At 46.4% G+C, this 14,005-nt stretch overlaps 1 protein-coding gene across 2 annotated transcripts; it reads right to left on the bottom strand.

Annotated features, from left to right (window-relative positions):
* Nucleotides 1-5,934: 5,934 nt before the first annotated feature.
* On the bottom strand, nucleotides 5,935-9,230 carry ID4 (inhibitor of DNA binding 4). 2 transcript variants are annotated; one of them, XM_030265562.4, is made up of 3 exons: nucleotides 8,506-9,230; nucleotides 7,795-7,853; nucleotides 5,935-7,371 (listed from the first exon to the last, which is right to left on the bottom strand). In XM_030265562.4, exons 1-2 carry the CDS (start codon nucleotides 8,909-8,911, stop codon nucleotides 7,840-7,842), a joined length of 420 nt encoding a protein of 139 aa, XP_030121422.1. In that variant the 5' UTR covers nucleotides 8,912-9,230; the 3' UTR covers nucleotides 5,935-7,371; nucleotides 7,795-7,839. The 2 variants fall into 2 exon arrangements, with proteins under 2 accessions (XP_030121422.1, XP_030121420.1); XM_030265560.4 differs by having other exon boundaries at nucleotides 8,513-9,230.
* Between the last annotated feature and the right edge of the window lie 4,775 nt (nucleotides 9,231-14,005).

Here is a 14,005-nt window from a genome sequence, read left to right as displayed (position 1 = left end):
TGGGTGCTGGTGCTGCTCTGCTCGGTTGAAGCCTACCCCTAACTTCTTATACAGTGACAACAGTATAGGTCTAGGGTAAACTGGCAAAAAATGGCAAAACCTGCCTCCCAGCTGAGGCCTGGAGGAAGCATAATAGGATTTGGTCCATGAAAAGCAGTGCACTACAGAGACCTAAATGTACCCATTCATTCATGTGAATTTGCCATTTGACATCTGCTGAAGGTGATGGAAAGACTTTGGTGGGCATTTGATCCAAGAGCTGAATCACTGGAGTTTCCAATGCTTTAGGTAAATCATTTTTCAGCAAAAAGGGCTAATGAAATATTTTTTACCATTTTCCAGCTAAATCGGTGCTCTATTTTTACTGCTTTATATTCTTAATAGAATCCTTATCCACATCTGCTCCCATCATGGTTTTAAAGAGCATTGTTCAAAGTCACCTTCTTATGAAGGTGTCCCTGAATTAGAATAAGGAAGCGTGGTAGATGTGTAGCACCAGCTGGTTTGGAAGGAGATTGTATACTGGGCTGCTACACAGAGAAAGCAGAGAGAATATTTTATTTATTGCTTTATTTATTGCCTATGTCAAGTAAAAGGAATCCCAAATTATGAAGATGCAAAACACAGCGTGAGTATTTATCAGCACTGAATGTTTTTATGTGCTCCAAAATAACTTGGGGTTTCCCAGCTGACTGTGAGCAGCTTGCTGGTTTTGAAGATCTAGCACCTTTGGAACTGAAGGGACATGCTGAATTTTAAGCACTTGGAAAGAGAATTAATTGCTTGGACAGCACCACCTTTTTTTTTGTGTGTGTGTATGCTCATCAATAGCAAATGATGAAGCCTCTGGGGGATATTAACACAAGTAAACTAAACACAGGAGTGGGACTGTTTAAACAAGGTGAGACAAAAGCCTTCATACTACAAGCAAATTAATTTGATAGCAATTTTTTATGTTTCCACCTCTATTGTTGCACATGTCTGCATTTAAATATGAACTTTATCTTTATCTGAAGGTTTTCCTCCTTCATTAGCCTACATGGAGGTCAGAGACCCTCTTATCTCATGGGCTACTCCTGCAAGGACCCAGGAGCTCACTGGGTTCCCCTTGCAGCTTTCTACTGAGGTGGGGATAGAACTTCTGTGTGCTCCTCCACACTCTGAGAACAGGAAAGGATTTGCCCTGGCTACTAGCTGCAAAGGCATGAAGTCATCTGCGTGAGGACTATTTCATGCTTAAACTTCCATGGGCACTGCACCTTCATATCTGCCCCTGGTTTTAGCAGCTGCCTGGCATAGAGCCTCTATGCACCTCAAAAACACCGCAACCCCCCAAAAAACCATGGTGACGCTGGAAGCCATGGAGCAGCTCACAAGATAGTGCTGGTAATATTGACTCCTACTTACTTGGTGAGCCTGTCTTGCACATGAACCAAGAAACTGCTTCCTTGTTAAAGCTGGAGAATCATGCCTTTTGCACAATTGCTGCCCCAGTGCTGTGATGCTCCTGCTGGGAAGGACCCCTCCAGTCTCTGAACCCCAGACCCTGACATCTGAAGTCAAGGGGAAATGTTGGCTTGTAGCACTGTGTCCAGCTGCCCCTCTGAGTCCAGGCACTGCTGCCCTCCCAAACCCTCCCAGGGATTCAACACCTGCACTGCAGCCCACACGTCATCTGCTTCTGGCCCTGCATGTTTTCAGGGCTGCTGGAGAAGGTAAAAGGGAACAGAAGAAAAAAAATCTTTAAAAAATAATCCTAAATTGATGTATGTTTCAGTCTTAATAATTTGAAGTATTCTTTCCTGTTACCACATTTTTATGGGAATATTTTCAACCTGCTGCAAAGACTGAAAAATATTGATTTTTAAATATTCTAAACAACATATAGATGCTAGACTGCCACATAGATACCAGCATCTCCGAATGAAAAGATGGCCTGTTGACTAAATAACACATATTTAAAAATGTCTGAATAGGAACTTACAGGATAAATTGTAAGAGCTTCAAAGGAGTCACTGATCTATGGAGTACATAATATTCATGTTAAAAATTATTGGAATATTTATTTACATGACACATGGCTCAGAAGAAGCCATTATCGTCCTTAAGCAAATTATACGTGTTGTGAAAATTGTCAAAGTGCTTCTTTTACCAGAAGCAAGTGCATCCTATCAGTTGACAAACACATCATCTTTGGGGGAAAAAAAACCCCGAAAAGAAGTAAACCTGAGGCTAAAAGAAGGTTATAAGAGAAAAGGGGAAAAAAAAGAGAAGAAAATAGAAACCAACCCTTGTCCCGTGTCAAAGTGTGTTTCATGCCCATCAAAGGAAGAAAAGCCTGCACTGCCCTGCTCCACATCCCGTGCAGTGTTGCTGTCACACTTCATGTGGGGAGGGAATACTCCTGTCTCTATGTGCCAAAGTCCAGGGTGCCAGCTCTTCTCCCTACAGGCCAAGAAATTACAAATGGGGACTAATTCATTCCAGCCACTGCTGCATCCTCTCTGTTGAATTAAGCTGCCAGAAGAGTGCTCTGCTTTCCCAGCCCGTGCCCCTCTGAGTGACATGGGGGACAAGCGGGGAACCACAACCCACTGGCATCATTTGCACCTCTGTGTGTGGAGATGCGCTTCTTGGGGCTATGCCTACAGGCCCTCAACTGCCTCAGCACCGTCAAGCACTGACTAAAAACAGTCTTGGGTGCCCCTTTATACCTTCAAGAGGAACAAAACAGGGGGAAACACTGCCTGGGAGTACTTAGTGTGCACAGCAGCCAGGTCCATTGCTCACCAGCATCTGGCTGACGGGCTTGTGCCTGGGCGCAGCACTCGGGAGGGTTTGCACTGTCCTTCCCCTGCACTTCGCATGGCTCCTGTCTGGCAGATGTTTTGCTAAGGAGGAGGGATGCCAACTTAGAAAATTCCTCCACATGTCCATGTTGCTGTGATCACACTGCAGTTTATGCCATACCCTGGTGCTTGAGAATTATTTTGTTTTTTCAGGCTCTGAAGAGGAAAAAGGTTTTTGTCAAGAAGGTATGACCAGGACGTGGTGGCTCAGAGACTGCCTCTGATCCGTGGGATGCTGGCATATGGCTGGCATCTGCCTGCAACCAAGCTCCCAAGTGCTGTACAGCCCCAGGGTGCCCAGTCCCTAGATCAGCTCTGATGTGCTCCAAGGGCTGGTGCGTGCATGCCTCCTTTGGACATTTAGCAAAGCAGGCTCTCCTGGTAGGCAGAGCGCGCAAGTTTTCTCTTACCCGGGAATGAGAGTAAAGGGTGGATTTTCTAATGCAAAAAAGCAAGCAGTTGTATGGGGGAATATATTTAGCCAGTGTTTTCAGATCACATGTTCTGTGACTGGAGAGCAGAACGTTTTCAGTACTGTTTTGGAGCCATGCTATTCAGTATTGCAAACCTTACTATTGGAGAAACCAGTAAATTGTGTTGCATCTAAAACAATTACTTGAATTACTTGTACCATGGTTTCTTCTTTCCAGCTGTAAAGGTTTTACAGAAATGTGAGTTCTACGGCTACAAAGCCTTGAAAATACAAATAATAGTAAAGTGCTGCTTTGCATTTGCATAAACCTGTTTATCCTATACATGGTTTATTCATTAACTCTCGGAACAACCAGCAGGACAGCTATGGCATTCCTTATGACCACTTCGCTTGTGGCTGAAAATGCAACTATTTAAAAGAAGCACTACAGAAGGCGAAAATAAATACCATTCCCGTGTGAAACAGCAGGAAAAATGCCACAGGAGCTGGCATTTGGCTTTTATGTGGAATGAACCTTTCCTGTCACTTGGAAATTTTAGAGGGGAGCCTCAGCACCTGCAAGGATTGGGACCTCCACCCTGCTGCTCACCGAAATGGACACGCAGCGTAAGCAGCGTCTGTTGCTGTGCTCTGCAGACAGCATTCGAGTTAGGGACAGAAAATACCTGGCTCCCTCATCTATTCCTCCTAGGGACTGTTATCTAGTCCTTGACAATTTCAGTGTCCTATGAAAAGAGGTTCTTGCAACCTCTACTTGCAATGCAATTCCCAACCAGCACCTCCTTAGGAAAGCTCCTGGTAATCACCCCGGCTTTCCCCATGTTTCATTTCTTACCCAAAACTTGCTCTGCATAAGAAAGGTGTTAAAACAGGAATGCATTTTGCTTCTATAAAGATGAGTGCATGTTGCCACCAGTACAAGTGGAAAACTGGAAGTTTGACAGCCGGTGACTTGCTCAAGGTCACAAAAGAGCCTCAGTAGCAGAGCTGGGAACAGAATTTGGTATCCTAATTCCTAATCTGGCAGCCTCACCACAACTCTCATCACGCAATCAAAAAGCTCCTTTTAAGGAATGCTTTTGTGACTAAGAGAAAATTCAAGGCATTAGAAGAAAGAGTCCTTTTAATTTGCCTTTGTTCAAACATTTATGCCTTTTGCTATATAGAAAACATGATTTAAAACAAGATATGGGATTACAGCATGATGAAAGACTCTAAAATCTTTGAAAAACAGAAAATAATTATGGCTGCATTTAGGACTCTACTGATCCCAGGCATCAGGAAGAAAGCAATTAGATATTCCTTTAGAGTTTTATACATAACATAAGGAATAAGACTACCATCTATTGTAATCTAGTCTGGGTCCTATATGCAGCCTTTCACATTCTGAAGAATACTACATACAACAGGAAAAATGTTCACAGCTCTTTAATAAGACTTCATTTTCTAAAGGTCCTAACTTGTTGCGCCGCAAGTCTTTCAAAAAGCAAACCCAAACCCTTAAGCTGCTAAACTCAACGGGAGATTGCCCTGACCTGAAACAATCCAGGATTTGGTACGTTCCTCCTTGAACAGCAGCTCAGTAGTTTACCATCTCTCCCAGGATATGTCAGCTTTGATATTTAGAAACTCTACAAGATAGTTTTATATTTACAGGACAGCACCTTTTGCTTTCTTCCTCTCCTATGTAATGGAATACTATAATTTGGCAACAGTGGATAGAAACAAATGAGTGTACTGAGAATCAATGTTACTGGAAAATTGTATACAAAATAACCTGAGCTTTACAAGTTGAAGTAAGCAGAAAACTACAACTATTAATAGGATAAACAAAGGAAATAAATGTAAATTTAAACCAATCCTTTGGAAAAAGACCATCGCTTCTCTCTTTATTAACACAACAGAAAAATTTCCAACGTGCAGCAAAAATTCTATTGATAACATTGCTACTGCCATGCAAGTAGCTGGGAGAATCCAGGATAAGAGGTTTGTGACTAAATTTTACAAGAACATGTATTTGGTTCATTAAATTGACTAAAATTGCAACGGCAGAGCTGAGGAAATACAATGCAGGAACCTGCTCCCCATCCCTGAAGTCCCAGCTCAGGCTGTAAAATGCCTGTGCCTTTAAAGCATTTGCAGTGCCAGAAGGCCTTGTGTTTGCAGATGTGTTAGCCACTTTTTGATTTGATCTTTACGCAATTATTTTGATAAAGAAAGTGTTCATCTTGTTGACACTATCACTGTAGTCAATACCTAATGCCCCCCCAATAGTTAATTTCCTTATAAATATTTAACTTAAAAGTCCTCCCTTGGGTTATAGTACTTTTGACACTTATATAATCTGAAACAAATCCTCTTTTTTAGTCAAACAGACCATGTTACACACACAGTTGGCTAGCTATTTACAAAGCACCCAATTAAATCCTACTTAATTCTCCCACTCTGACTATCCCATTTCACTAGTGTGCAGGCTACTGATCACACAGGATGAGGATCTTTCACTGAGCCTAGACACAAGTGTACAACCAGCAGGACTTGATTGTACAAGAGCTTGCCGTGAAAATAATTCACCCATCAAATGCTATGTACAAATAGTGAAGAGAATGTGCAAATTGAGAGGATTGAAGAAATAAGCTGAAGAAATCACAGTTAAAGACAGGTAAATCTAGTTTAATGTTCACATGTAGTAGTTACACATCACAGAGATTAAACAGGATTTTAACTGTAACATAGCTGCAGTGAAATGTAAGTATTTTGTACTAGAAAAATAATCTCGACGCAGTTATCCAATTTTTGGTCTACTTAAGTTCATTTCAAGATGAATTTACATCACTGATCATAATGACTTTGCCCATGTGCCCTTCTGCAGTTCACTATTAATACTCTTTGGACGAAGGAAACAGCAACTGGTTTTGTTAATGGTTTGCCCTTTGGCTGCAAGCAGAGAACAGTTTTCAGTTTTTAAGCAATTAATAAACTGTAGTAACACAAATTTGCAATAAAACCTTTTGGTGGTAAATGAAGTTTCTGAACAAATTCCTTGATCTAATTCAAAAGCTGATTAAAAAAAAAACTGATAAGAGATCTAAAGCATTGCCCCCGTAATGCAAAAAAACTAGATAGAATTTTTCTTGTCTCAGTAAAAAACACATCTTACTGCTACTTTTATAGAATGCACTAAAAACCCCTGTGCCTAAATGACAAAAGTGTAGTTTCAAAATGTATCATACACTTACAAACATTTTTAGTCTAGATTGAGGAAAACACATTGTATGGACTCCAAACAAGTTTATTTGCAATTAGACACCTCATGCAATCATGCAGGACTACTAGCTAAAGCTGCAACTCTTGAGTCTAAAGGACATTTGGGGACAAAAAAAGTCCTAAACATTTAAGGTATTTCCATATTAGCAGCTCCGTACTTGAGCTGTGGTTTCCTAAAGAGATATTCCCACAGATTAAAAAAAACATACACACCTTTATAATATTTACAAAAAATATTTAATTAAAAATATTTTATAATTACAGTAGTCTATTAAAGCATATACTTTTCTCACACTTATAGAACATCTCTATATATACACAGTATGAAATGTCACTCATTTGTCTATACAATATGTAACATTCCTGCAGGGAGAAGAAAGTTCCCTGGACCCCAATAAAATCCATCTATTTTAAACAATAGATGTCAAATATATCTACAAATGCTCTGGTAGATTAGTAAAGCTTCAAGATTCGGCTGCTCGGTCCCTTAAGAGTTACAAGGTTTCTAAAGACTGGTTTAGGCTCGGTCCTCTATCCCGGGGGCAGAGTCGCAACTTTTCCCGCTGCCACCGCGGGACACGCCGCCGCTCACAGCTGGCCGTAAACGACGAGAAGAGACGGACCCAGGGGGGAAGGGGGGGAAAGGACACGAGGAGGGGGGGACCGCTACGGACGTGCAAAATGGTGAAAAGGTTGGCTCTGCCGGGGTGAAGCATGGGAACTGCTCGGGGGGTTGGATGGCTCCTTCCTCCGGTGCTGCGGGCCCCCCCGCCGCCGCCCGCCCCCCGCGTTGCCTCTGCGCGGCGCGGCGCCGCCGCACACCTGTGGGAGAGGAATGAATAGAGGGGGTGTGTGAACCGCTCCGCTCCAGACCGACTGGCGCCACCAACAAAACACAAGACATGCTTGATCAACAACCCAAAACAAACCAGGTCAAACAACAACCGCAGCTCCCAGGCTGGGCCAGGCGGAGGGAGGGATGCGCAGCTGCACGCCGCAGCCAGAGGCGCTCCGGTGGGGGGGGAGGGGGGAAACCCCAACCACCCGGTAGTTAGGGAAAATAAAATAACCACCCCGTAATTAAAAATGAAACCCCAAAGCCGCCTGCAAGTATTTCTCGCCGGGCTCTGGTCCCCCTTCGGCAGGCTTCCCGTAGGATGCGGTGCGGCCCCACCGAGCCCGGGCGCTGCGCCGCGGAGGGCGGCGCTCCCCCCGCCCGCGGCCCCGCGCCCGCCCGGCACTCACCTGGGGAGCGGCGGTCAGCGGCAGAGGATGCTGTCCCCCGGCTTGTTAACAGAGCCTGCCTGCGCAGCAACCAGACACGGCAAATTAACAACTGGGGAGAAACGACACGAAGACCCCCCCTCCACTGCTCAGACCCCCTCCTCTTCCAGCACCCAAGGCACTACCATAGCACCGTCGGGAGCGCTCAGGGAAGCCCTGAGCCAAGGGGGTCACCGCAGCGCTGCGGCAAGCCCGGGAGCGCGGGGTACCGGGGCACGCCGCTTCCCGTGCCGCCGGGCTGCCACCGTGGGTCCCGTAAAGGGAGTCGCTCCCCCATTCCCGCCCCTCCACAGCACGCTGTGTTCCATGTGTGCAGCCCCCACAGCCCCTCACACTCGCTACACGGCACGAAAGCTGGGAAGCGCAGGAACAGCGCGCCTGCTCCCGTGTGTGCAAACACGCCGGCCACAGGTACTCCCTCGAGAGGCCATAATTCCACGGTACACACCGTACGGCTGCCTGTCCGCACCGAGGGGATGCGGGCACCCATCGCGCACCGCCGGGGCGTTCCTGCGCCCGTCCGCCCCGTCCCCTTCGGGAGCTACAGCTTTTCGGCAGAGCCACGGGTACGAGGGTGGCGACACCTCCCCCGGGGCGCTCCCACGGCGGCCGGCGCTGACCACCGCGCCACGCCGCTCCGCACCCCGCTCTCCGCGCTCGTGTATCACGCACCTCTTACCGGGTCAGTGTTAAGGGCAGTCAGCGGGGTCCTCGGGGTGCCCGCGGGACAGCTGCCTGGGTGCAGAGCGGGCGGCGGCGGCTGCTGCCGGAGCAGCGCTGGGTGCGTCTCCAGAGCCAGCTGCAGGTCGAGGATATAGTCGATGACGTGCTGTAGGATCTCCACTTTGCTGACCCTCTTGTTGGGCGGGATGGTGGGCACCAGCTTCCTCAGCCGGCTGTAACAGTCATTCATATCGCACTGCAGGCACAGCGCCGCCGGCTCCTCGCCCGACGGCGGGCCCCCCTTGCAGCCGCTGTGCTCGGCCAGGCACCGCAGAGCCAGGTGCCCCCCGCCGCCGCCCGCCACGCCGGGCTGCGCCTTGCGACTGGGGTGCCGGACAGGGCTCACGGCTTTCATGGTGCCGCAAGGAGGGAGGGAAACCTCCCTCTCCACCACCGCCGCCGCCTGGTGCTGCCGCTGCGACCTCGGGAAGCCGCGCACGCACCGCCCGCAACGGGAGCGGAGCGCGGCCGCAGCGCCTCGATAGCGTTAACAGCGGCCGCCCCGGGAATGTACCCAGAGGCGCTCGCAGAGCCGCGCGGCGACCGCGGCACGGCAAACCCCCGCGTTCCGGAGAAAATAATTTTCTCTTAAAACGAAGGGCTCGTGCTCCGCAGGCGATCAGCCGCGAACACAACCACCTCTGCTGCCGCCGCTGGCCGCGCCGCCCCCTATATAGCGCGGGGCGCGGGCGGGGCGGGCGGCGCCGGGGGGAGGCGGGGGCGCCGCCGCGGCGGGGCCAGGCGAGCGCGGCGCGGGAGCGGGGGGGGCCGCGGGGCCGCGCCGCAGCCAATCGGGGCGCGCCGGCCCCCCCCGGAGCGCGGCGGCGGCCAATGGCGGCGCGGCCGGGCGGGCGGCGGCTCGCGAGGACCCCCCCGGGAGGAGGAGGAGGAGGCGGCGGAGGCGGTGGAGGCGGTCCCGGGGAGGAAGGACTGCGGGAATGCGGGCGGGACCCGCCGCCCAGCGGCTCCCGGCGCCGTCCCCGCGCTCCGGAGCGCAGCTCCGCGAGACCGGCTCCGCTCCCCGCCGCCCGACCTGGACCAAGGCGGCTGCGCCCGCCCTACCACCCCCCACATTCCCTTTCCCGGGAGGGTTGGCATCTCCTCGGGTGCTGAATGGCATTTTTATCCTCTCGGTGTAGGAGACTTATTCCAGTTTTACACATTTTTTGAGGGATTTGGGGACGCTGGTTTACAGGCAGGGAAAATCCCAAGCAAAACTTGAGGAGTGTGGGGGAGAAGGAAGGAGGAGGGTTTAGGGACTTCAAGCAAAGCAAAGCTAGGGAACATTAAATTAGAACACATAACTATTAAAAATGCATGGAGATGGAGTATTTAAAATTCCTCCATGACATATAATATTAATCCGTTTTATGTAAAATTCATACCTGTAACTTAATTTGGTCCATTAATGCACCAGATCACGTATTAGTAGATGTACCATGTTTTAAATATGATGCTGGAAATGTCCAGAGTTCTGTACTTTGAGACAGAGCATTAAAATTAACAGACCTATACTCCTGAGTCCTGCTTAAGTCATCTTGTGGCATATTGTAACCTTTTAATTTAATAATGCAGTGTTGAAACTTCCTGTTAATTCCTGCTAAGGATTAAGAGCCGCTGCATATTTGAATGGGACGCCGGTGTAAAAAACTTGGTGCCCGATCGTACACATGCTGCAGCACTGCAAGCTGTCCGTGAGTGAAGCAGGGCTGATTGCTCGGGCAAAGGGCTGAAGGAAGGAGTAAAGGCTGCAGGATCTTCCCCTAAGCTTCTAAGTCTAACTTCAACAGAAGGGAAGAAATCCATAATGGTGATTAATGATTACATGTCCCCTCCAAGCTTAGTCACAATGGGTGATATATAAAGGATACAGTGGGAAGCTGTCAAACCCAGAACTTGAATGAGGGGTGAGGCTGGATCATCTGAAGCGTATAATGAAGCACACTTGCATTCTCTCTCACCTCTTAAAGACAGGTGTTTGGAGGCTCTGCTCAGAAATACCCACACTCTTGTTTTCCTTATTTTGTCCCACATTGCCATCCATGGCAGTTAGGCTCCTTTCAGCTCAAAATCCACATGCGTGGCGTAAATCTTTGAGATGTCAGTCTCGACTGAGGTCTAGATTTGTATGCTACATCATGAGGATGTGATGGGAAAGTGTCTTTCCATTAGCTATGGGCTGGATGATCCCAATTCTGTTGTAGCCATTGGTTTTATTCAGTGAAACTCCTTGCAGTTTTCTTGCAGGCACGGGCCTTAAAGTGTGTATTATGGTTACTTTGTCTGTTTTCTGGAGTCCTGGCAATATGGACAGATTTGATGCGCTGTCTAGAAAAAAAAAAAAGTAAATTATGGTGAAAATGCAGGCTCAAATCTTGCTGGTGCCATTTAATTAAAATCTGCATGAAACTAGATACCCTGTAAAATTGGACTGTTCTGTTAGTACTGAATCCCCTCTGGGAGCTTCTCTGATCTCACTGGAAATCTCTGGGAAACCCCAGTATGTAACTGGTTCCCCTCGAGTCCTCCCAAGCTAATTTGGACAAATTATTTCTGTACACGCACACAAATGCACACAAACACACAGATACACACACCCTGGAGCAGCAAATCCACTGAGACCACACTGGCCCTTGAAGATGACTCAGTATTTCTGTAAACTCATGAGGAACTATGAAATGCTCCACACTTCTTTTTCCATCAGGCTACTTCCACCACAGAGGGTACAAAGGAAAATCCGAGGGTCTGCAAGTGCTGAAGTTGAGAAAGGATTGCGTGCGTTCCTGTAGCTAACGTATCACAGTGGAGATTTGTGGGAGAGGGAAAAACAGCCCTCCCCTTCAACTACCATATAAATATTCAGGGTTTTCCTCTAGTAAACCCCTTTGATACTCATGAAGCTGATACATGCTAGTCCAACACTCTCTGCTGAACAATACGCACCAATTCCCTGTCAACAACAGGTTTTTGCTCTCCTTAAAGTCAATGGTGGTTTTGTCATTGACTTAAGTGGGACCAGGTTAGGTTGGCTGCTTTTGTCAAAATTTAGGGTGGATATGCTGAGTAAATTGCAGTAGAAACTGGTTGGAAAACCCAGAATGTTACCCATCTAGGTGGGCATAGTAAAACTCTTCATCCCTAAAGAGGCTTGTACACAAGAAAGAGGAACAGTGGCTATTGTTCATGCTTTTGTCCTATTAATAGCAATATTTTTAATGACATGAGTATATGGGGATAAGCACTTCTGTTTTTCACCAGACCAAGTCTGGATTTTTAAATAAATTCTCTGCATCTTTAAACATCTGGTCCCTGTCTGGCTGACTGAAGGAGTTTATCTGTCTTGGCTGGGTTTTTCTGTGCTCTATTCCCACATCCAGAGTCAAGATTCATTTCCATTGTGAGAAACTCTTGCAATATTACCCCAAGATTCTTGATAATGTTTGAGTGGACTAGTTTGGTCTATTAAAAGAGAATCAATGAGTTCAGACCACATCATAGGTGTTCTCTGAAGATTGGAAAGGTCACTTTTGAGTCAAACCTAAAGTAAAACAAGTTGAAAATGAAAATGTAATGACTGGCCTTGTATGCCCTTGTGTCATGACGATAATCCCATTGAATTTAAAAAGAATTAATAATGTATTCTGGATTTGTCAGCACAGGTCTGAGTATATGAACATGCCATTGACTTCAGGTGAAAAAATAAACCTGAGAGGTTGATGCTGTTTCTTGAGTCATGGCACCAGGGAAGGGGGACAGTCCATCCAAGCACAGAAAGTGTGACATTTCCTCTGACAGCACTCTCGATCCACAGATGTTTGTGCATGATATGATGCCATTGAGCCAATACATCAGTTAAAACAGTCTCTGGACAGATAAAATTTGAAGGGAACACATTAAGGTATGCAGAGGGAAGCAAGCAATCAATTTGGTTACTTACACAAGGTTACTTGCTATACCTACCTTAAGAGGGCATGAAATGCACACAAATGCTGAATGCATTTTTATTCTTAAACAGGTTATGAAACAGTGGTTCAGTCAAGTGTCCTCGTTTTTAAGCTTGGGGCACACTGTGTCAGAGCAGTGCAGTAAAATCCCAAGCTTTCCTTTGCTGGAGGCTGATAAGTGGTATGACAAGTTTCATCCTGGTGGGCATAAAGATACATGATACTGAGACCCCCCTGCTCCCCATTCCTGTTGACTTCAACAAGCAGCCAGAAACTCAGGATCTTGGAGGAGCTTCTCAACACCTAGAAGGGCTGATCATTAAAAAAACATTATAAATCTCTGAATGGTTTATGGTTTATGAGGGAAATAGCAATTGATTCCTCAGTGGTGCCATTACTCTCCACTATTGCTATCATTCAAAAGGCAATAATGTTGGTTATTTACCTTCAATTAAAATATCTAGTTAGTTGTGATGTCATTTAAAATAGCAATATAATGTGTTTAGTGCTCCCTTATCCAACACCATAGATAAACTCCTCTTGGCAACAGGGGATAGTGATATGAAATGAAAAATGGTGCAGCGGAGTGAGATGGAGGAAAGACTGTGTAAATCCTTTACTGGATTATTATTCCTACATGCCTGTGTGTCACTTTGGACAACAGATTGGAGGTGAGACTGCAGGCTCCTTTGCAGTGACACCCCATGGATCCTCCAAATGGGTCAGGGAAGATCCATTGGTCATTCAGGGAGTACAGAGAAGTCACCTCACTCTGTAGTGTGCACCAATGGACTTAAATACATCCATTTTATGGTACCACTCTGAACCAGGGATAATTCATCACCAAAGCTCTTGATCTCCGGAACTTCATTTAACACAGCCTTTTCCCCAGATAACACCAGCCATCTTCAGTTGTCCTTATATTCCTCGAACTTAGGATCTAAATACAACTCATACACTTTACAATTTTTTTCTCATTTTCTGGCTGTGTCCATTACAGAAATTTCTTCTCAATAAGAAAACCCAGAAGATTCTCAATACCTTCAATTTTTCAGTGCCCCCTTGCATGAAGTATAATATAAAATAAAAAGAAAAATGGTTGTTGGTTGCTCACAACAGCTATTCACGGACAAAAGAGCATGGGTTTCTTTTTCTTGCATGTCTATGTAGTTTTCCAGATTAGAGCACCCTTCTTATGACTGGAGCATACTCCTGCCCACTACTTTATTCTTCCCTTCTGGTCTGTATGCTGTAAGTCACATAACAACAGACATTATGGAGAGATGAGGAACAGAATTTAAGAAGCCCTTCTCCATGGCTTGATGGTCAAGTACTTTGTTTTTTACACAAATGTGGAAATAAATGCATAAGGAAATATTTTACCTCAGTTAGTGGAGAGAACCAAAAAAATACTTTGATGAGCTTCATGTCTACAAGAGTTTCTTGCTGTGCTGTCTCCAGCATGGCTGTGTTGTGGGAATTTGTTCAAACCCACCTCGTCCCTT

Source organism: Taeniopygia guttata, chromosome 2 (genome assembly GCF_048771995.1).
Source record: "Taeniopygia guttata chromosome 2, bTaeGut7.mat, whole genome shotgun sequence".
NCBI classification, from domain to species: Eukaryota; Metazoa; Chordata; class Aves; order Passeriformes; family Estrildidae; genus Taeniopygia; species Taeniopygia guttata.
Note: the sequence above shows the minus strand (reverse complement) of the source record. Positions and strands in the feature narration are given on the sequence as shown.

Coding starts and splice junctions, on each gene's coding strand:
- ID4 (XM_030265560.4), bottom strand. CDS start 8,911: ATGAAAGCCGTGAGCCCTGTCCGGCACCCCAGTCGCAAGGCGCAGCCC. Junction 7,854..8,512: donor CTGCCCTTAACACTGACCCG/GTAAGAGGTGCG, acceptor GTTGCTGCGCAG/GCAGGCTCTGTTAACAAGCC.